The sequence below is a fragment of the Centropristis striata genome, chromosome 5 (assembly GCF_030273125.1).
Source record: "Centropristis striata isolate RG_2023a ecotype Rhode Island chromosome 5, C.striata_1.0, whole genome shotgun sequence".
In the NCBI taxonomy this organism is placed as follows: Eukaryota; Metazoa; Chordata; class Actinopteri; order Perciformes; family Serranidae; genus Centropristis; species Centropristis striata.
This window is the reverse complement of record NC_081521.1, coordinates 42,019,783-42,043,594: the sequence shown is the minus strand read 5'-3', so window position 1 is coordinate 42,043,594 and position 23,812 is coordinate 42,019,783. Positions and strand designations below refer to the sequence as shown.

General features: G+C 40.3%; 2 protein-coding genes and 2 non-coding genes across 4 annotated transcripts in view; all 4 read right to left on the bottom strand.

Annotated features, from left to right (window-relative positions):
• Window positions 1–114, bottom strand: part of vps13d (vacuolar protein sorting 13 homolog D) — an 83,265-nt gene extending 83,151 nt beyond the window's left edge. Inside the window, exon 1 of the mRNA XM_059332305.1 lies at window positions 1–114. This exon is cut by the window's left edge and continues 301 nt beyond it. The gene's annotated coding sequence lies outside the window, so the exon portion shown is untranslated.
• Window positions 115–8,185: 8,071 nt separating this feature from the next.
• On the bottom strand, window positions 8,186–8,258 carry trnak-uuu (transfer RNA lysine (anticodon UUU)). The gene has a single exon. It is a non-coding gene; the product is annotated as a tRNA-Lys (tRNA).
• A 1,124-nt stretch (window positions 8,259–9,382) lies between these two features.
• Window positions 9,383–9,455, bottom strand: trnak-uuu (transfer RNA lysine (anticodon UUU)). The gene has a single exon. It is a non-coding gene; the product is annotated as a tRNA-Lys (tRNA).
• A 2,967-nt stretch (window positions 9,456–12,422) lies between these two features.
• lrrc38a (leucine rich repeat containing 38a) lies at window positions 12,423–23,452 on the bottom strand. The gene is made up of 2 exons (XM_059333490.1): window positions 22,825–23,452; window positions 12,423–15,009 (listed from the first exon to the last, which is right to left on the bottom strand). The coding sequence occupies exons 1-2, from the start codon at window positions 23,450–23,452 to the stop codon at window positions 14,762–14,764; spliced, it is 876 nt and encodes a 291-aa protein (XP_059189473.1). The 3' UTR covers window positions 12,423–14,761.
• Between the last annotated feature and the right edge of the window lie 360 nt (window positions 23,453–23,812).

The following is a 23,812-nucleotide window of genomic DNA, read 5'->3' as shown; positions in this document are numbered from 1 at the left end:
TTTGGAGCTGTGTTCCGCCGGATCGTAAATAAACAATAAACACACTTCCTGCTGGCGTCTAACGTCCAACACGCACTTCCGGTCACGTGACGAAAACAAACCGGTCCTCTAGTGAGGCGTTCAAGGACATCGAGAGAAACCAACCGTCACATTTTTTGCATTGGGCTACGCGTTTTAGGCGCTATTCATTCCTCATTTGTTAGTAGTTTTTATTTTATTTTTTTATTTTATTATTCAGATCCCCATTAGCTGCAGCAAAGCCACAGCTATTCTTCCTGGGGTTCATTCATTGCACCTTATTTGTTCAATAACATTAACATTTTTATACTGTATATTCATATTTATTCTGCACTGGAATTCTACTCCTTAATACATACTCCTTCTTTAGACACTTTATTTTTATTTTTAGAGGACATTTTATTGTATTTTATTGTATTTTATATTTTATTGCTTGAAGTATGCCTAGGTTGTTCTTTCTATTTAATTGTGTTGTTATTGTCTCTGTGTGTAATGCTGCTGCTACACTGTAATTTCCCAGCTTGGGATGAATAAAGTCTATCTATCTATCCATCTATCTATCTATCTATCTATCTATCTATCTATCTATCTATCCATCTATCTATCTATCTATCTATCTATCTATCTATCTATCCATCTATCTATCTATCTATCTATCTATCTATCTATCATCTATCCATCCATCTATCTATCTATCTATCTATCTATCTATCTATCTATCTATCTATCTATCTATCTATCCATCTATCTATCTATCTATCTATCTATCTATCTATCTATCTATCTATCTATCTATCCATCTATCTATCTATCTATCTATCTATCTATCTATCTATCTATCTATCTATCTATCATCTATCCATCCATCTATCTATCTATCTATCTATCTGTCTGTCTGTCTGTCTGTCTGTCTGTCTATCTATCTATATCAGTATCAAATATACAGTAGAAGACACAAAACATAAACATTATAAAAACTAAAACCTAAAAACAAATAACAAATGAGCGATATGCTTCACCAAACAAAAAAACAAAAAAATTAGTGTTTACACTTCTTAACTGTGCTTCATTCATTCTTCGTTATATTAATTACTCACTTACTAATCCATATTACACACATTTCCACATATCATATATGTATACATCATTACACAATCTACTAACACATAATACATATCATATTGTAAAAAACATTCGTTCTACAGCATATACATTATAATAACACATATCATATATCTATAGAAATATACTACATACATATAAATATACCATGTTTTCTTACTTTGATAAATACTGTTTTTTAATACTTTGAATTGCTTTATGTTAGTGGTGAGTTTGATATTTTAAGCAGTGAATTCCATTTTTTCATATCTCTATATGGAAACGTGCGCTTGATGGCGTTAGATCTTGCTTTAGGTAATGTAAAGTTTCCTCCAGCTGCATGTCTGCTGATATATTTATGACTCTCTGCACTAAAAGCAAGGTTTTAAAACAAAATAAAAGGTGCTTTTAGGACAGATATATTTCTAATAACAACAAACAGTGAGTACAATAGTCTGTCTTTGACCAATAACCAATCAAGTTTCTTGTGCATAGAGATAATATTGTCCTTGTGCGGGCAGCTCTATTCTCTATACATTGTAGTTTAAATAGTTTTGGCTGTGTTCATGCATTTGGCATGATTTTTGGCATGATTGTGTATTTTTATTTGCACTTGTTATTTACAGGTCAGCTCCTGCAATAAGGCTAAAATACACTGTGTACAAACAATAGTTACAGTAGTAATAGTTTATTAAATCTTTATCTATTATCTTTATTTAATCATTTCTTTAAATCTTTATTCAGCATATAGAGAAAAAACATGCCATTTATACACACAATCCATACGCACAAGCATGTACTGCTTCAAATTATTTTTTAAATTGATCAACTTGAATCATACCAAAGATGAGACATGACAAACTCATGACAAAAAAAAAAAGATTTACACAGCTGTGATTGCAGTCAGGTCTATAGAAATGGTGGCATCATGACAGAAACCTGGCATATAAAGGGTTAAAATATTCAAAAATCAATTAGTGTTTGATATCAAAAATTAGGTCAGATGCAGGGGGGAAATCAGTACAATGAAAGTAGAATATAATAATGTATAATATTTTTATAGCTTGCTTTTTAGGAGCGCATTTTATGTTCTAAGCAGTACAAGTTTGAATATCTGACACTTCACAAAAAATAATAATGCAACAAAATCAGTGTTGCTGCTAATCATTGACAAGTTCCAGGCTGCAACAATTCAACTTTTTTTTTTTAACTTTGCATGTTGTATATTTAAAATAATTCATATTTTCAGTTTTTTTCATCTAAAAACATGCTGGTGTTATAACAAAAACCTGGCATTTAAAGGGTTAAAATATTTAAAAATCAATTAGTGTTTGATATCAAAAATTAGGTCAGATGTAGAGGAAAAACAGTATAGAATGAAAATAGAATATCATAATGTATTTTTTTATTGCTTGCTTTTTAGGAGCCCATTTTATGCGCTAAGGCTTAGCGCATAAAATGGGCTCTTTAAGCAATACAAGTGTGCATAAAATGGAACAGGCCCTGAGGGTTAAATGGTTCATGTTTAGCCATCATCATCTCAATCTGCTTCGAAGAATTCAACTCAAAACACTGTAATATATTATTAATATTTACAAAAACTTAAACTACTCCTGCAAACAGCCGAAACATTTCTTAACTTCCCATTAGGTTGGTGCTATTATTCTTGTATAGCTAAAAATATAATACACATATAATACAATACAGGAGGCTCGGAACAAAAGAACGGGACCTCAAACACAACACGAGCTCTCCGGCTGGTCGGTCCTGGTGTTGAGGTTTCAGGTTTCCTCCACAGGGGGGCGCTGCTGGATCAAGACCCGCTGGGACCAGAATCTACTGTTTTTATTGACAAAAAATATGAAGTACAAAGATCCAGGTAAACAATGTAAGCAGATGTAATATAATAATGTGCAACATAAATTATACTAGAGATATCAAGAATATGAAATTAGGATACCAGACAATTACATATCCAAGAGTACATATGTCAAGTCAAGTCAAACTTTATTTATAAAGCACATTTAAAACAACCGGCCAAAGTGCTGTACAGATATCACAGTTCCAGGAAATACGGTAAAAACTAAAATACTAAAATACATAAACACAGTGCAACAATAGAATACAACTAGAAAATTTCCTCTGGGGAAATTCTGAAAGGGCCACGGGGGCTACTGCCGGTGTGTGTACACTATGATGAGACTCTTCAGAGATTTCAAACTATGCCCTTTAACCTCAAAATGTGTGTATGTGTGCGTGCGTGTGTTTGAAGCATGTGTATGCATGTGTGAGGAGTGTGCGTGTTTCGTGCGTGTGTGTGTGTGTGTGTGTGTGTGTATCTGTAACTGTAATCACATCAAAGATCAAAGCAATCAACAGAATTAACTGCCACCTGTTCCGGCATAGTGACAGCAGAGGTGGACAGACTGGAATTTCTGGCCTCGAACAGAAAGCATTTTTGGCAAAACCATAATACCTATCATTGATCCGACTTCACTTTGAGCGTCCTGAGTTCTTCCTGAACGTCTACATATGTTTTTTTAAAGAAAAATAAAAAAAATAGCTTTGTTAGAGCGATCTAAAAAAACTGTTCCATCTTCCTTTTTTTCGAAATCTCCCTGCGTTTTTAATATGGGAGCCAATGAGGCTGTTGGTGGTGTTGGTGGATCATCTGTGCGTCGTACGCCCAAACTATAACTCTGACAGCTTTACCAGAGGATTGTGAGGGAGAAGACTAATTTTCCTACGTTTCTATGTATAAATTATTTCTGTAGAGTGGAATTTGCGGCCTGGAGCGCAGTTTTCAAATTTATTTTTTGACAGTTTTACCTCTCCCTCTCCACTCTGGCGATGACATCACACACTGTGACACGAACATTCCGTGCAATACACACCCATTATAATCTCAGAATTTCTCCAAAAATGATCATGGTCATTGAACAGGGATTGATAAAAAACTATATGACCTATCGAAACGTGGATTAATACACCGATACACAAGACTTGTGTCTACTGTTTAAAGTTTAAATGGAGTCTCTAGGTGAAATTATGCCGGAGAAGTAGACGTTTAAAAATCTCCAATGATTGTTCTTTTTCGCTCATTTTTTGTCGGCCGTCCCATTCACTTCAATGCAAAATTTTGAGCAGTTTTTCGCGACTTACATCGTGAAAAATTCGTATTCTGTAGAGAAAAGTAATAGCACACCGATCCCGATCAAACCGCACGTTTTGATATATAATTTGTCCTGCAACTCTTCAAGTTGTAGGACTAGTAGCGGGACGAAATTGCGTCCGGAAGAGGAAGAAGAAGAAATCCACAGTATAACAGTAGTGCAGCACTGGTCCCTACAGATATTGCTGGATGGGACCAGTGCTCGGTGTGATTGCCCCGAGGCCCTAATAAGTTAAAATATAATAGATTAAATTAAAAATGTAAATAAAATAAAATTTTGTTTTTGCAAGATGTCCACTTAAACTATATGTACAAAATGAAAACACATACTTAAAAAATATTCACATACTCCAGAAGGCCATCATCTGGATTATCATAGTAAAACACAATATCTGGAAGGTTATTGGAGTTGCCATACCTAGAGGCTTAAAAAATTAGATTCCAGATCCTTCCAAAATAAAATATATAAATATATATATGTCAATGTCAATACATGTCAATAAATAAGTGGAATGACAGTTCACAGCTCATAGCATGTGCACTGTGTGACCAAGACCTGAAGCAGGATTTTAACCCCTTAGGGGGGTTCTTTTTTTCTGGTTAGGTTTCTGTTGGGACCTTGGTTGTATTTTTCTCTTGTTGCTCTCCATTTGTGTTTCTGCATGTGTGTGTGTGTGTCTACATAAGAGTGACATGAGTGTGTCATAAACATGACATGGGATGTGTCATGAACATTAATGACACTTTGAAGTAACATTAATGCTCATGATACTTGTCATGTCATGTTTCTGACAGGCTTCAAAATAAAGTGTCACCATATCTTGCTTAAGTCACAAAGGCATGTTACACACAGTGTTATTACTATGTCAATATTCATCCTTTGTTACATCCTTTTTGAGTGAAATGATCAATAAATGTCATATGTTACACTTTTGGTGAAGTTTCTTGTGTTTCCTGCAAAACTTGAAAAAAATGAGTTAAACAGGGCCGCAAAAATCCACAGCAGGTACACTGGTACCTGGCAGGGACAGACAGGGTCCAAACCAGGGAAGACATCATAAGGTAAACACGCTAGAGCGTAGCATGCTGCTAACAATCTGTCAGAGTGGAAAGAGTGGGTTTAGATCAGGTGAGGGTGGTGGCACTGAGGAGGTGGGAGGGGCCGGCAGGTGAGTTGAACAGTCCTAGCAGAACTGGCAGAGGAAGGAAAGCCAGGCGCAGATCAGGACATGAATATCCTACACTTTGTGCAGAAGTGGATTATTCTTTTAAAATCAAAGATGAGAGTGCACAACAACTTCAGGGAGCTGTGCATGGAGGACACACCTGGAAGGAACAGAACCTCCCATGAGGAGCAGGTGGGGCTCTCTCACTGCTCCACTTCTAGTGGGACTAATCAGCTGGAGGTGAGATATCTGAATAAACAGATTCCATTCTGAGACACATGTATATGTTGTTTCTTCTTGTTCATATTTAAAAATAGTTTGAACTACCGTTTAACAGTAATTCACCCCATTATTGTTGAATGTGAAAGTTCCTGGCACCACGCTGTCCAGTTCAACATCTTTACTGCTCTACCTGCTTCTTGACTGGGCGTCCCCTGCTGCTGGTTGTAGCTGTGGCTGGCTCTGACTGAACAAGCTTTGTATTTCTCTTCTTTTCAGCTATTCTCTTATTATTCTTGGGGGAAATGCAATTCAACCATTCTATCCCGCAAATGTCCCACTATATTGCGGGAAAGATCTGTGCCGGCCTTTCGCCTTAGTCATAGTGATCCTGCCAAGGCGTGATATTCGTGCTCTTTCATGGTGCAGTCTGGCGTTATGGAGCGAGGTGGGAGGAGACGATAGTCAGAACAGCAGCAGTGCTGCGTAGTAGCACAGTGCTAATAGGCTACACAGCTAGCTCTGTAGCAGTACAGTATGTATGTGCTGCAGCATGTGTTCACTTAGCGACCTCAGTTTACAACAAGCACCGGACACTGCACAGTTAGCATGCCGGTTTGTTTACAATAAGGGGCCAAAACTGTGCACAGTTAGTGATGGCGGATGACTGCTGAACAGTGATTTGATGTCTGTCGGACCAAGTGGGAGGTGTGTGTTAGACGTCAAATATCCCGCTTCGCCCTGATGGCCTGGTCATAGTGGTCCTGCTTCCACAATCGCTCCAATTTTCTGCTTCTGTGACCTGAAACTGGTGGGATCATTTGATCCGGCATCTCGCTTCAGGCGCGTTCATAGTGGAGGGGAGACGTTACAGAGCCGTAAATGTCCTGGCAGGATTTGTTTGCAGTACAGGGGTTCTTGGGTGTCTGGGACCCCTGAAATAACAGTTTTCACCTAAACCATTTTAAGCAATTACAGAATAAAAAAATGTATTGAAGTCAAACATTTGTGGCATTTGAGTGTAATGTGTTCTGCCTCTGCATATTTAACTCGGTCTACAATTTAAAAAAACACATAATTTCATATTTCCTCACAATAGAAAAACTAAATGCTAATATATAGCTAGCTATTGCTGTAGTTAATGTTTTTGAGTGCTAGATAAAGTTTTCACACACTCAGAGGGGAATTACACCGTCCTCTTCCTCTACTTACTGGACTGAAATTCTCACAAAGATACAACAAGTTTTGATCTCAGATGTGTATAAACGCCTGCTGAACCATCATTTTGGTAGCTGCAAATGTAAAAATAACCCTAAATCAGCAATTCAGCTGATCAGTGATCATTGATTGACAGGTGTTTTTCTTGATTCTTTTTTGATTACCTAGCCCTCAGATCTGGGGTGGCCAATCATATTTCAGGGGTTTTATGATTTATCATGGCTGTGTGAAGTCCTCTCTAGTGCAGAGGTCTCAGACTGATCCAGGACAGGGCCAAGTGGCTGCAGGTTTTCATCCCAACCAAGCAGGAGCACATGACTCCACTCATCTACTCACCTTAATTAACTCGGTTGATTAGTCGTATCAGGTGTTCTCTTGCTGGTTGGAACTAAAACCTGCAGCCACTCGGCCCTTTCCTGGATCAGGTTGAGACCTCTGGTCTAGTGTGACAGTATCTTAAGGCCACAGTCCAAACCCCATGGTGTTGATGAAATAATGTTTTTAACTCCATGTGTAATTGCTGGCATGGCTTCATCTCTGCAGTTGATCAGCTCAGTGAGAACACTAATCCCTTCAGACCACACAGTCTAATCCCTCCAACCACAATCAACAACAACTCTTCATTCTTTCATTCATTCATTATCCTTTACTGCTGATCCCAACTGGGAGGGGTTGGAGCCAATCCCAGCTGACACTGAACCCTGACCCTGGTCTTCAGACGATTACAGGCTGACACATAGAGACAGACAACCATACACACTCTCATTCACTCCTACGGACAATTTAGAGTCACCAATTAAACCTCAGGCGTGTGTTTTTGGAGTTTTGGAGGAAGCCGGAGGACCTGGAGAGAAGGTGGTTACCACTGCATGTAGCCCACAACAAATCTTCTCTAAGGATATTTTACTGCTAAATGTGACAACTTTAAACAGACTTCTTCAAACTCAACTGAGTTTCTCAACTGAGAAAGACCACAAAACTTTTGTCCATTAACAACTCATTCTGCCCTTGAGGACTATTTCCTCAGACTTGCATGTAGCTTTGGAAAACAAAGACGGGTTGCAAGCACATTTCTGATCTGCCCAGAAGACACATATTTGTGGCTAAGTATAAATGATAATGTCTTACAAAAAAAGGGCCTCATGGTCATTTGAGGCGTGATTTTTCTTCTAGCATTGCATCAGAAACTACCACCAAAGTCTTGTGGTTGGTCTGCCATGCTCTGGATTCTGTTGTTATCACCAATTGATTTTCAATAGAGTTCTGAGCACTAGAGACACAACAATCTAGTCGCCTGAACAGGGACTTGAACCCTGGACCCTCAGATTAAAAGTCTGATGCTCTACCGACTGAGCTATCCAGGCTTCATTTGAGCTACTCTCTGGAGGAAATGATTGCCCGGAGTTCAGATGAAGCGTTGAGCCAAGAAAGACCACACAACTTTTGTCCATTAACAACTCTCTCTGTCCTGGAGGACTCTGACTAATGTTAGAAAAATAGCTTGAGGAAACCTTGAAAATGTAATAATCTGACACCAACAGAGAATCCTCACCATTTTTGATGGGGAAATGATGAGCAGGAGGACGTCCAAGTTCTCAGTTTAACATAATTTTATTACAAAACGTCAAAAAATTTGCAATAATACAGAGATCTCCGGGTCCAAAACTCCATGTCCCTGATACACACAGACGGTTTAAGTTCGTGAAGTCTGAACCCCGTCTATTTCCCTCAGACCCAATTTTTATCCTAACAATTGTTTACTAAACATGAAGGTAGATTTCTTCCAGGAAGTCCCGCCTTCTTCATCTGTTGATTGGTCAGTTTTAATCAATACAGGGACACATCATGTCACCGGGCAACAATCTTCTGCTGCCGGCACATCAAGTCCTGACCTGGCCTCTTCTCCAGAACATTCAACAAAACCTCCTGCCTTGTTATGACTTACAGATATAATTTGGAGCCACTTATTTTTTCAATGTCTTAATGTATTCTAAAGTCTAAAAAATATGAAACGCAATATACTCTTTGTGATTATAGAATCTTAATCAGTTTAAGCAAATGAAATATATGTAATCAAAGTAATCACAGTTTCTAAATCAACATTCATTGTATCAAACTCATATTGCCTGATTAACAGTATCAAGGTTGACCTTTGACCTGCGTCCCGCACAGAGACAGACACCAGGGAGTCACAAAAAGAAGCAGAATAATCAAAATATTTTAACATTAACATGTAGCTTTGGAAAACAAAGACGGGTTGCAAGCACATTTCTGATCTGCCCAATACAGACACATAATTGTGGCTTAGTGTAAAGGATAATGTCATAAAAAAGGGCCTCATAGTCATTCAGGGGTGTCTTTTCTGCCAACATTGCATCAGAAACTGCCACCTCACTCCCTGGAGTTGGTCTGCCATGCTCTTGGTTCTGTTACTATTACCAACTGATCTTCTATAGAGTCCTGAGTACAAGGGACACAATAATCTAGTCGCCTGAACAGGGACTTGAACCCTGGACCCTCAGATTAAAAGTCTGATGCTCTACCGACTGAGCTATCCAGGCTTCATCTGAGCTACTCTCTGGAGGAAATTATTTCTCAGAGTCCAAATGAAGCGTTGGGCCAAGAAAGACCACACAACTTTTGTCCATTAACAACTCAATTGGCCTGGAGGACTCTGACTTGCATGTAGCTTGGGAAAACCAAGCCGGGTTTCAAGCAGATTTCTGATTTGCCCAATACAGACACATATTTGTGGCTAAGTGTAAATGATAATGTCTTACAAATCACTCTCTGGAGGAAACGATTAAATTAAATTCCTTAAATGAACCTTCCTGATCTTTGTTTAAATAATCTCTTTTCATGTTTTTGCTTTTTAAGAAGTATCCAACCATGCCTTATCCACTACATGTTGCAAAGAAAGAGCATAATAAAACACATGACAATCACCCCCCAGCCCCCCCCACCCATCAGCATCCTGGCAGATGTGAATCCTTCACCACTGCCACAAATAAACCCCCAAGCCCCATTGGCTGGCTCTTATGTCACTTCCCCCACCTAATCCAGGGCAGGCCCAAAGTGGAACAGGGACCATCTGTTCTTCTTCACAGATCCACTATCAGACATCCACATCTGGACGAGCCATGCCCACAAACCACCAGTACCTGGAAGGATTCTGGTCACTTTAATTCTAACAAATTAAATCACAAACACAGGAGGAACACAGTAGCTAAAGACTTTATGCAACACTGTGGACAGTAGAAAAGTTACAGGGAAACTCTATTTCCATGGATGGCACTCAAGAAGCAGTAGCTTCTGTAAATACTTTGATTTTTTTCTCATTCATGACTGGAGCGAAAAAAATCTAATGTGTTTATCATGAGTTTATAAGTGATACATGGCCTTAATACAAGGCTTTAGGGTCAGTTTATAAAGGCCAGCTTATACAAGCCATCCAGCACTCAGTGGATTACTCAAGGAGGGACAGTTAGTTCAGCTATATATGCTTCCATTGCTGAACATAATAATAATAATTGATGTAACACTATCCAATATAGTCAGGTTTTAAAGGCTAACTATACATTTCACAACAACTAGGCATACATGTCATTTTAACATGTATGATGTCATGACTCAGCATCAGCTGATGCAGTCTGACTCTCTACACTGTGACAACAGAGTATGTACTCACACCTTCACACCAGTTCAACTGCTACACATTGTTGTGTGACACTTTGAACATCCATCCATCCATCCATCCATCCATCCATCCATCCATCCATCCACCCACCCACCCATCCATCCATCCACCCACCCACCCATCATCCATCCATCCATCCATCCATCCATCCATCCATCCATCCATCCATCCACCCACCCACCCACCCACCCACCCATCCATCCATCCACCCATCTATCCATCCATCCATCCACCCATCCATCTATCCATCCATCCATCCACCCATCCACCCACCCATCCATCATCCATCCATCATCCATCCATCCATCCATCCATCCATCCATCCATCCATCCATCCATCCACCCATCCATCCATCCACCCTCCCATCCACCCATCCATCCATCATCCATGCTAAAGATGTATCCGTATCCTATAGTTGTAGCAGCAGACAGTGTATATCCTGCACTAGTTGCCAGTATCAGTGCTATAGGACGACCAGCTGCAGATGTCCTGTCTCCATCATGTTAATCCATTCATCCAGTATGAAGTTCAGTCTTGCATAGCTTCATCTGTTACGTCTTGTTTTCATAAACGGTTTGTATGAAAGATACAGCCGATGGTAATTAAAAAAATATGAGAGGTTAGCAGATACTGGAGCACTTTTATAAGACAAAATGGACGAAAAACATTTGCATTTTGAAGCAAAATATCTTTATTAAATCTTTTCTGTTTTCCGTTGTCACCCACACTGAAATGTCCTGATAATCCTCGTTCATCCTCAGTAATCATAACACATAAAGCCCTTTCAAATTGGAGATTACAAAATGTACATGTAGTTGGCACCCAAGTGACTGCAAACTGTGACTCAGAGTCTTTCAGGCTGACAGAACCGCCACATGTAAACATCCTAAACACACACACACAGATATGTCCATATAATGTTAAAGGGTACAACATAAAAATATACCGTGGCAAAATATGGAAGTGGTGTTGATGTGATATGACCCATAGATTTCTGCTGATCTTCAAGCCTTTGTTTCTGCATAATAACTTTTATCAAATCTTTATCAGGAGAAACGACAGCTAATGAGACAAGGGCCGACTGAGGTCCCCAGTAAATCAGACCCCCAGCTCCCTAAAATGGTCTTTTTGAAAATCGACTCCTGTTTATGAACTGACACAACTGAGAAACTCCAAAATTGAAGTGAAGCTGAAACCATTTCAGGTGATAATGAGATGACATGCCTGGAGAACCTGATAATGTAATAAATTCCCGATAATGTAATAAAAATCTGCATGTGAGTCCATTGAAAATGTAATAAAACCTGATAATGTAATAACTTCCCGATAATATAATAAAGTGCATTTCCCAATAATGTAAAACACTTTTCACCAATAATGTAATAAAGTATAACATTAATGGAAGGTTTTTGTTCAAATCAAAGATGGCGGAAAATCCAATATGGCCGAAAAACCCCATTGAGGATGCATTGAGCTGGGGGTGGCCCTGTAAGGGTTCCAGTGATACATCCTTTGATAAAAATGGATGAACGGGTCAAAAGTTAATAAACATTCAACTTTGACCTGTTGGTGGCGCTAGAGCTCTTGAGCTAGTGTTGCCTACACCAGCTATTCTCAACCTTGGGGTCGGGACCCTAATTGGGGTCGCGAGATGATTTCTGGGGGTCAGCTCTGTCTCCACTGTGTTAAAGTGTTCATGTGTTTTAGTCTTTTTGGTCACTTAATGTCTTTTTTTTGGTCATTTTGTGCCTTTTTTAAAATCATTTTGTGGTCAATTTGTGTCTTTTTTGGTCATTTTGTTTCCTTTTTTTGGTCATTTTCTGTGTTTTTGGTCATTTTGTGTCTTTTTTGGTCATTTTGTTTCCTTTTTTTGGTCATTTTGTTTCTTTTTTGGGTGATCTGAACTGTGCGTGTGACAACATGCATGTTAAATTGGGGGTCACGACTCAAAAAGGTTGAGAACTACTGGCCTATACAGTATCTCCACTTGAACCCAAGTAATGGGTGGTCTGCTGTTAAATTATTACAATATTGGGGAATTATTACATTATCAGTAATAACCTCCATTAATGTTATACTTTATTATATTATTGGTAAAAAGTGTATTACATTATTGGGAAATGCACTTTATTACATTATCAGGTTTTATTACATTTTCAATGGACTCAAGTGCAGATTTTTATTACATTATCAGGAATTTATGACATTATCTACACATGCCTCCTATGTAAACATCCAACAGCTGACAGCAGCGTGCTGATGGCGTTCGTCCGTCCGTTGACTGAATTGAATACTGTGACGTGAGGAAACAGTCATGCTGCCTGTGAGTCAGTCTGGCATCACAGCAGAGTTTCTCACTTCACATCACAGTAAACAAAGGTCTGGACTCAGGCAGCGTGTGATGGATGTAAAGAGGAGAGCCCACATGATCTGGATCAGTTACACCAATAGATGGTTTAGACTTTCTGTTTCATAGACACCATAGAAGAAACAAGCTGTCGGAGCACTGAGGGCTTTAAGTACTACTTCACTTTGTGACTTTTCATTTGAATTAAAAAAGCACATTGTTAATTCTGTAAAGAACGTATCAGTAGTGCAGTTACAGTGGAAAACCTATCAATCGGTTGTGTTGCTTGTCAATTTTTTGGCGGTTCTAAACTTTGTGCTGGTTGTCTGAACCCTTTCAGTAAGGAGAGCCAGTTAGCCTGGTGCCCTGATGGAGCTTGTTTAAATTTAATTCAATTTTTCTTAAAGTCCTTAAAGCTGAGGTAGGCAGTTTTATTTTAGTGTCACTTGGCAAAAAAATCCATAATAACCTTTTTACCATATTGTAATTCAAGTGGTCAGAGAGTAAACAAGACTACTGCATCTCCTCTTGGCTCTGTTTGAGACAATCTAGTGAGTGACAGGAGACTTTGGCCAATCACAGAGAGGAAGTGTTTCTATTGGCTGCTTCACAGATGCAAATTTACATGGATGTCCCTTCAGATGGTCAAAGTCTGATTTAATGCCAAAAAAAGTCTGATAATGAGTGCATTAAAACCTGTGTCAAAATGACTGAAGCATTTCAGAGATGGAGAGCAAATGTTGCTAATAGTTTAGCCTTGTGCTAACAGTAGCCAACAGCTCCCACTAAGCTAGCAGCTGCTCCTCATGGCACAACCGCTAGCACCAAACCTACAAGTCTGCAAAGAATATAGGATTATAATTATCATTGTTGTGCTGCTTTACAGTATTACTGGAACCACGATCAGGATCATTTAAATGACGCTGTTACAGCTAAAGCATGAAACATGTGCATATGGTCTTGGTTAGAGGAGCTTCAGACAGAGAGGGGGAAGCTGAATTTTTAAATTCTGACTTTTTTCCCCCAAACAAAGCTCAGCTACCTGGACTGGATCTGACAAGGACCCTTTTGACTGATATCAATCATTGGTCCATTGCTTGTCTTGTGCTGTGTCCAGTAGTGACATCACTCTTGTACGCATGTAAAGATGAACACAGTAACTTGTGTGTTCTGTCATTGGTGTCTAGTCTGTCAGGGTCCATAGTGCAGTCTGCCATATCATGGCAATAATGTATGGATCTATGATTGCCTTATCTATCACAGTGACCAATAGATCTCTAAAGACTAATGAACCTGTAGGCTGACCCTGGCACCAGTTACAGCTCCATACTGGGTCTGATCTAGCTTATAATGTAGCTTATATTTATCAGACCTCCAACAGTAGAGAAGTGAGGTTTTACTGGTCAGCGCTCCAACATGCACCACAGGGAACAATATGTTTACCTCTCTCAGTGCCTGCAGATGATTTTAATAACCTATAATGGCAACATTCACCTCCATCTGGATTCATACCAATCTGATTCTTATGACCAGGACTGCATACATTTCTCTTGAAACGTTGCTGTGCGCTGCCAGAGCTCTTGTGTTTCCACCAACCAGCCACAGCTCTGATCCGTCCTGCTGTAGGACTGAACGCTGGAGGAGAAACTGCTACATTCAGTGATGAACCTGTTTACTGAATCAGGTCTATCTGGTGGTTTCAGTGACTGTGATGCTCTCTTGATGTGGCGTTTTCACCACTAACACTCTCATGTTTTGTCAAGTTTTGAGCAGGAGTTTTGTATCAAATATTTTTATTCCATTAGAATCCCTTTCCTTCCCATCAGTCGTTGCCCTCCTCTTCATCTCCTTTGCTGCCCTTGCTGAGGCGCTGGAAGCAGTGGACGGTGGAAGCCAGGAAGAAGCTGGCCACGATGGCGGCCACTGAGACGGAGATACCGGAGAAGATGACGATGAGGAAGTCGGTGAGGGTGAGAGTCCCACGGCACTCCCTGAAGCTCTCCTCAGACAGTAGAGAGAGAGGAACCCGCCGGCCGTCCAGAGGCAGAGAGCACTCCATCCCCTCCAGACCTGAGGACACAACCAGGAACCAGCTCAGTCATTGGTATCATTATAATATTAACCAGAATAACAATAAACTATTCATAAGGCACCTTTATAACATAGAAAGCAGTTAAACCCAATAGAAACAAAACAATAACTTACTAAAATATACATACTTGATACTATCTAGATAATAATTTCCCTATCAAATAAACATTTTAATTAGGGCCTCGGGGCAATCGCACCGAGCACTGGTCCCTACAGCAATATCTGTAGGGACCAGTGCTGCACTACTGTTATACTGTGGATTTCTTCTTCTTCCTCTTGCGGACGCAATTTCGTCCCGCTACTAGTCCTGCAAGTCGAAGAGTTGCAGGACAAATTATATATCAAAACGTGTAGTTTGATCGGGATCAGTGTGCTATTACTTTTCTCTACAGAATATGAATTTTTCGCGACGTAAGTCGCGAAAAACTGCCCAAAATTTTGCATTGAAATGAATGGGACGGCCGAAAGAAAATGAGCGAAAAAGAACAATAATTGGAGATTTTTTACTTCTCTGGCATAATTTCAGCTAGAGACTCCATTTAAACTTTAAACAGTAGACACAAGTCTTGTGTATCGGTGTATTAATCCACGTTTCGATTGGTCATATAGTGTTTTATCAATCCCTGTTCAATGACCATGATCATTTTTGGAGAAATTCTGAGATTATAACGGGTGTGTATTGCACGGAATGTTCGTGTCAGAGTGTGTGATGTCATCGCCAGAGTGTAGAGGGAGAGAAAAAACTGTCAAAAAATAAATTTGAAAACTGCGCTCCAGGCCGCAAATTCCACTCTACAGAAATAATTTATACATAGAAACGTAGGAAAATTAGTCTTCTCACTCACAATCCTCTGGTAAAGCTGTCAGAGTTATAGTTTGGGCGTAGGATGCACAGATGATCCACCAACACCACCAACAGCCTCATTGGCTCCCATATTAAAAACGCAGGAAGATTTCGGAAAAAGGGAAGATGGAACAGTTTTTTTAGATCACTCTAACAAAGCTATTTTTAAATTTTTCTTAAAAAAAACCATATGTAGACGTTCAGGAAGAACTCAGGACGCTCAAAGTGAAGTCGGATCAATGATAGGTATTATGGTTTTGCCAAAAATGCTTTCTGTTCGAGGCCAGAAATTTCAGTCCACCTCTGGCTGCTGTCACTCTTTCTGAACATTAACAGCTGCAGTTAATTCTGTTGATTGCTTTGATCTTTGATGTGGGAAACATGATTATTCGTGCAAAATCTAGAGTGAGGTTTCTCTGTTTCCTGACCTGCAGCTGAGTTACAGTAACGTTAGCGGAGCCTCCAGATCACATTACAGCCTTTTCATACTCAAGTTACTTACTTCCCTTTTTACACTTAGCTTTATATATTGGGGCAAACTCCACTGACAGCACCATGAATCGTGCATCACTTGCTCTCCGTCTCGTCATAAGGACCTATTCACTACAGCAGTGGTTCTCAAACGGGGGTGTGCGTCCCCTTGGGGGTCCCTGAAGGCACTCCAGGGGGACGTGAGATTTTAAAATACACATTTAAAAAGCAGCATCCATGCAAAAATCCTTTAAAAATAAATACTACATTTTAGTGATGAGAATTTAGTCATGGATTATTAACATTTAAAATGTTTGAAATAGGTTTTTTTTCAAATGTTTGAATTTTGTATGTGTTTATCAGTTCCAAAGTTTAATAAATCAGACACTGATGGCACGGCGCTCGGTTTTTAAGGCTTTTTTTTTTCAACCAAAAATGCTTTGCCCTGGTTAGGGGGTACTTAACTGAAAAAATATTTCCACTGCATTAAAGATATGTGGTAATTATATCACAGTGCAATACACAACAAATATTAACTAATTTTAGTGGTTTTTGATGAAAAAAGTTTCACATCATTAAACTCTTTAAATTCTCTTTTTTTTTTCTCGACATGAACATAACCATAATTATAACCAATTACAACACAAAAAACAAAAAAAAAGTGTAACACTGCCATTTGCTAAAAAAAAAAAAGAGAATCTTTATTGGGGAGCCACTCAGTTAGCCTCTAGACCAGGAGTTCTCAACCTTTTTGAGTCGCGACCCCCAATTTAACATGCATGTTGTCCGCGGCCCCGGCTCACTGAACACAATCTCACACGCACAGTTCAGATCACCCAAAAAAGAAACAAAATGACCAAAAAAAGGAAACAAAATAACCAAAAAAAGACGAAAAAAGGCCAAAAAAACCCGCAAAATGACCAAAAAAAAAGACACAAAATTACAAAAAAGACACGAAATTACTTAAAAAAAGACACAAAATGACCAAAAAAGGAAACAAAATGACCAAAAAAAGACACAAAATGACCAAAAAAAGACACAAAATGACTAAAAAAATACAAAATGACCAAAAATGTTGTGTTCAAAATTATTTGGCGACCCCCAGAAATCATCTCGCGAACCCAATTGGGGTCCCAACCCCAAGGTTGAGAATAGCTGACTTAGTCGACCACTGGTCGGTTCAGAGGCTTTCTACAGTCAACATCTCTGTTTACATGTTGTAATTCAAATTCAAAATTCAAAATGACTTTATTTCTCCCTGAGGGGACATTATTAGTCTGTTAGCTCTGTTAGAATCAGACAGCCTGATGGCTGTACACCTTTATTAGACAATTTAAAAAATGACTATGACGATTGGGAAAAATGAAAATCTACTCTATGCTGCAGGCCATATTGTAAAATCAGTCAGCTGCTCGGTGTCCCCACAGGCTAATATATTCCTCAGTTAATGGAGACAAAACCAGAAGTAAAAGAAGAGTGAATATTGGTTCATTCATTCATCATGTGGACACAAACAGACTCCAGACAAATGCTAATGTATGAGTAGTTATATATATATATATATATATATATATATATATATGTTACAAGGAACTGATTTTATCTCATTTAAATTTAAGTTATATTTGAATTTGAACTGCTGACTTGAATAATTGCAATAAGAATTGTATTTAGATTATATTATTTGAAATTGTATTGAATAATTTGAAATGGAATTAAAACTACATTTATTTTTGAATGTGTGGTTGGTTATATTCTCTGCAGCCATAATTAATAAACACTGATTTTATAATCCAGCAGTGTGTTTTAGTCCCAGAGAGCTTTCTGTCCACAGAGGAACTCTTCCTTTATCCTCAATTCTGTCGAGCTGCTGCACCCACGAGTCGCTAGACATCATTGTCAACTGCATGTTGGAGTGTGTGTGTGTGTGTGTGTGTGTGTGTGCTGGCACCGTGTGTGTGTGTGTGTGTGTGTGTGTGTGTGCTGGCACCGTGTGTGTGTGTGTGTGTGTGTGTGTGTGTGTGCTGGCACCGTGTGTGTGTGTGTGTGTGTGTGTGTGTGTGTGCTGGCACCATGTGTGTGTGTGTGTGTGTGTGTGTGTGTGCTGGCACCGTGTGTGTGTGTGTGTGTGTGTGTGTGTGTGTGCTGGCACCGTGTGTGTGTGTGTGTGTGTGTGTGTGTGTGTGTGCTGGCACCATGTGTGTGTGTGTGTGTGTGTGTGTGTGTGTGTGTGTGTGTGTGTGTGTGTGTGTGCTGGCACCGTGTGTGTGTGTGTGTGTGTGTGTGCTGGCACCGTGTGTGTGTGTGTGTGTGTGTGTGTGTGAGTCACTAAGACCAGAAGGGGTTTTCCACATGAAAAGGGACTCAGTGACCTCATCACTTGGTGATATTCCAGTCACATGGTGCTCCAACAGGCAGCCAGACCAGAGATGGATAGACACACACACACACACACACACACACACACACACATCCTTGTTCTTCTATCAGTGTGAGGCCCTCATTGGAATAATGAGTACCCTAGCCCCTTACCCTAACTTTCACCATCACCACTACATGTCCAACCCGAACATAAACCAGTTGTAACCTAAAACAAAGTCTGAACCCTCATTAAGCCTTTAAAGAAATTAGGTCCTCACTTCGCAAAAAAGTCCTCACTCTGTTGGTTAAAAACGTGTTCCAGTCCTCACTATGTAGGAAGTACAAGAACACACACACGCACACACACACACACAAACACACACACACACACACACACACACAGGCACAGAGACAGGTACAAATAACTTGTCACATGTAAACAAATATATACATGCATACATACAAATATTCTCTAATTCCTAACCCATTTAAAAAATGTAAATATGTGTGTGTGTGTGTGTGTGTGTGTGTGTGTGTGTTTCCTGTTATCTATCTGGTGTCCGTGTGGTGCTGCAGTAATGAATAAAGCATGTTTCTGGTTCCTGGTTGACCCGACCAACGCAGCAGCAGCGGGTTGTGTTTACAGTGTGTAGGATGTTGTAACTCATTCTTATTTAAAGCTCAACAACCACAATGGCCTAGTTAGAAACAAAGAGGCTGCTCCACTTCCACTGTCTTCAAGTTACTCATGTTGTTTAAGTGATCTAAGAGCAGAAAGTACAGTGGCCATGACAGATGTAGTTTATAAAAGTCACAAAGACCTCAAACACATCCAGCTTCCTGCTCAGAGAGCTGCTGCAGCCCATTACATGTATGTGTGTATAAAGTAGCTGAAGCCTTATATATTATATATTATATAATATATATATTAACCGACCAACAACAGCAGCTACGACCACCAGGTGAGACTCTAGTCTGTTACAGCCTGACAACAGAAAACGTGGATGTAGCTTTGGTAAATGTAAAGGCTGAATTTGCCATCAAGGATCTGGAAAATAACAAAAGAAACTGAATCTCTCAACCTGACAGCATCAGTCAGAGACATCAAGGCAACACGTCCAACGCTGAGCATCAAGTTAAAGCAGCTGCATCACATTTAACTGACAACTTGACCAGTAACATGCTCTCAGAACACCTGGCTGCTGTCTGTGTTTGGTGTTCTCCGTCCCGTCTGCTTCATGAGAGAAGTCACGCGTTAGATTACTTTTTTCAAGTAATGCGTCAAGTTAGTAACAGTAATTAGATGAATGTTACTGTCCTGAAAGTGGGCTACTGCGTTACTGGGTTACTAAACCTTGATTCTGTTTGTGAGAGTGTCTCATGACAATCACGTCTGAGCAATGCGACGTCAGTGGTAACAAACATTGTTTCACTAGAGACTGAGTGTAGGAGAGAGCATGACGATGTAGCGTTTAATGCCTGGAAGTATCCAAATTACTTTGAGTTTGACTCGGTAAAAAGGTACAAAAACATTTGTGTCTGCTGTACACTCTGAGTGGGAAGAAAACTTTTATCTACAGCAAAAAATTCCACCACAAATCTGACTAAGCACCCAGCAAACCGGCACAGGAATGTGAAACTGATTGAGACGTCCTGGATCCTCCACAGACATGATGCTGCAGCTACCACACCAGTTCAACCAGCAAACCTCCTACAGGCCCTAAACCTGCTGCTGAACACATGAAAACAGACTGAAGAGCGACAGGACTTAGTGAACGAGCTCGTCTCTGGCTATGTTTTCAAGACATATTTCCCATTTCAACTGTAGACTGAATCATTCTGAGGCATCGTAGAAAAAATACCGACCAAAAGCGCGTCAAGCTGCCGCAGAGAAAGTCATCTTCAGGATAGCTTGAAAGAGAATACGACTGTTTAATTTGATCCAATTTTATATGATGGAATATGCAGAAAGAATAGAATTAGGCTGAAAGGTTGTGCATCATGTTTTTGAAAAGTAACTAAGTAAAGTAATTAAAGTAACTAATTACTTTTGAAAATAAGTAATCAGTAAAGTAACTTGATGACTTTCTTGGAGAAGTAATCAGTAATGGTAAAAGTAAATGGACCTGCACTTTATAGCACTTTTCTAGTGTCTTTACGACCACTCAAAGCTCTTTACACTACAGACTGACTCATTCACCCATTAACACACATTCATCCTGGTGGCAGAGGCCCCTAAACGCTGCCAAACACTTGACCAACACTGCACATAACAACCCATGGAGGGTGTGTGAAGGCTACAGCACATAGTGGTGGCAGCACCAACTACTCTGTAAACACTGACACACAGGAGATAAACCGGTTCTTACAGGTCCAGACTATACTTAGATATTGATGTGAACTAAAATACGAATAGCAAAAAAAGAAGACAGAAAAATAAAAACAAAATAAAACAGCAAAATAAAATAAAACTTGTTTAGGTTGTAAAAACGTAGATAAAGGTTAAAATGTATATATAGAAATAGTGAATACATACATAAAAGCAACAATAAATAATGTATCCTTTTAAGGTTAAAAAGTAGACTTAGCAGCGTGCTCGTTGCCGGGAAAATGTGCACATGCTGGAACATTCGAAATAAATAAATAAATGATCCTACACACGGACAGAGAAGCCAGAGAGAACAAGGCTTCATTGGAGGAACAACTTTTTTCAGCAGCCTTGAAATTAACAAAGTTCTCCTCCGCTGTAGCTAGGCAGAGTGTGATAATAAAGAAAACTAAAAGGAACTTTGACTTGGTCTTTAATCCACTTTTTTCACTCAGAGAGGTAGTAAATTTACACTACATTTGTTTACTAAATAAATTAGGAACAACTTGTTACTTTGGGACAAACATCTAACAGGTTCAGCAGCTGGAAGAAGCCCTGAGGAGCACATAGCCTCCATGATGACGCTCAGAGAGCTTTCTGAGCCTCAGAAGACCTGATTCATGTCTGAGATTCATGTCTGAGGAACCGATGCATTGAAGGGAAGCCTGCTGCACAGCTGACACACACACACACACACACACACACACACACATGTGGATGAGGATGATGTTGACTTGTTTATGTCACATCACAGATCTTTGACATTTAGGGATAGTGTTTTTGAAAACACATCAGAAATGTTGGTATATCCCCCATAACTTTCCTTTAAGGATAACTGGTCTGGGTTCTTATGGGTTAATTAGGCTAAACATGTTAACTATCACAGTAACAACCAATATTACATTAATGATTGAGCTAGTTAGGCCTCAACACACTGACCACACTGCAAAAAAGCCAACTTGTATTTTTTGGCCTAAAACAGTGATTTAAGTTGGTAAAACTTGGAAATATAAATTATTGACATTTAGGGCAATAATGTAAGTTAGCACAACAAAGGAAGCCAGTTGTCTGCTCAAAAACAAGTTGGTGAGTTGTTGTTACTTATATCTTTAAGTTGGGGTTCACAACAAGGGACAATAGTTCTGATAACTCTTATTTCTTTGTTGGGAAATGCGGGAAAGCGGTGAAATTCATTAGCGAAAGCTAGCGGCTAACTGATGCTAGCGGCTAACTGATGCTAGCGGCGCTGCTTGTTACAGCTACAAGAGTAGCCATTAGCGTATCAATGCTAACTCAAAATTGTGGTCGCAACATTAGCTAACATTTCATAGCGGCGTTACAATTGTGCCAATTCAGCACATTGCAGAAGTTAGCAGAAGTAAGGATTAAAAGTTATTACAATGTGAAATTGTAATTGTAAAATCTAAAACTTAAAATATTTTGTTTCATTGTCCGACTTAAAATTTTATCGAAGTTTGTTGCCTTGAAATTTTGAGTTCACCCAACTTTTCCTTTTTTCAGTGTAAACACAGCTAAATAAAACAGACTTTGCCTCCCAGATGGTGGCGCTGTGATAGATTTGGGGCCTGAACCAATGGACTAATGGAGGATTGTTGTCATCCACTGTGTCTGCCATCGAACCCAATGAATCAGATGTTATGAGTCAATGTATGACGGGGGAATGATTGGATGTCTTCTACACTGGCCTGGGACACAGAGTGGAGTGGAGTCTGATGGTTAAGCAGCTTACCCTTCGGGAGCTTGTGGCGGTTTTCTGTCAGCCAAACAAACAGTTTGGCAAAGTGGCAGTTGCAGAGCCAGGGGTTTCCCTCCAGACGCAGCAACCGCAGGGAGGGCAGGGACTCCAGGACCATGACGTCCAGAGATGTGAGACCATTCCTCTCCATCTCCAGCTCTCTCAGAGAAGTCAACCCTGTGAAAGCGTCCTTGCCCACCATGTTCAGGTAGGGGTTGTTCCCCAGTCGGAGTTTGATCAGACTCCTGGACTCCCCAAAGGTTCCTGAGGTGATCTCTGTCAGGTTGTTGCTCCCCAGGTCCAGGAAGACCAATCTAGAGGAGGTGCTCAGGGTCCCTGGCTCCAGCTGGGAGAGGGAGTTGTTCCTCAGGTCCAGGTAGACCAGATCAGTGTAGAGGACCAGGAAGTCAGAAGGGATCCAGGGAATCCAGTTGTTGCACAGCAGGAGACGGCGGACATCCAGAGGGATGTAGTCCGGGACCCTGGTGAGACCCTGGTCAGTGCAGTCCACCGTGTGGTGGTCTGGACACAAACAGCTGGATGGACAGTTGTGGCCCTGTGTAAGCGAGGTGGAGGAGATCAAGAGGAGGAGAGGCTGCAGCCAGTTAATGCATGGTCTCATTGTCGAGGGGGGGCAGCATGAATCAGGATGGAGGGTGAGGGGTCTCTACGGGGCTGAGGGGAGGGCAGGGGGACGGAGGGGTGGACGGGGGAGATTAGAGGAGGGGAAGGGGAAGGAACGCCAGACGACGAGGGGTCAGCGTGGCGCCGGCATCCTCCCGTGCTCTCGGCACCGCGAAGCGAGAACGAGCCGAGCAGCCATGGAGCAGCGAGGAGCGAGGAGCGAGGAGCGAGGAGCGAGGAGCGATGTGTTCCAGCAGATCATGTAACAAGAGTCTGGATCAAATAGCAGCCTGCTGGCTCTGAGAGGAGAGGAGGAGCAGAGAGAGCAGGGAGGAGGGGGAGAGGATTAACACTGAGG

What these genes read in the sequence shown, in the direction of transcription:
- lrrc38a (XM_059333490.1), bottom strand. Translation starts at nt 23,452, where the DNA reads ATGAGACCATGCATTAACTGGCTGCAGCCTCTCCTCCTCTTGATCTCC. An exon ending in CCGCCACAAGCTCCCGAAGG is followed by an intron (nt 15,010 to 22,824) that starts GTAAGCTGCTTA and finishes TTGTGTCCTCAG; the next exon opens with GTCTGGAGGGGATGGAGTGC.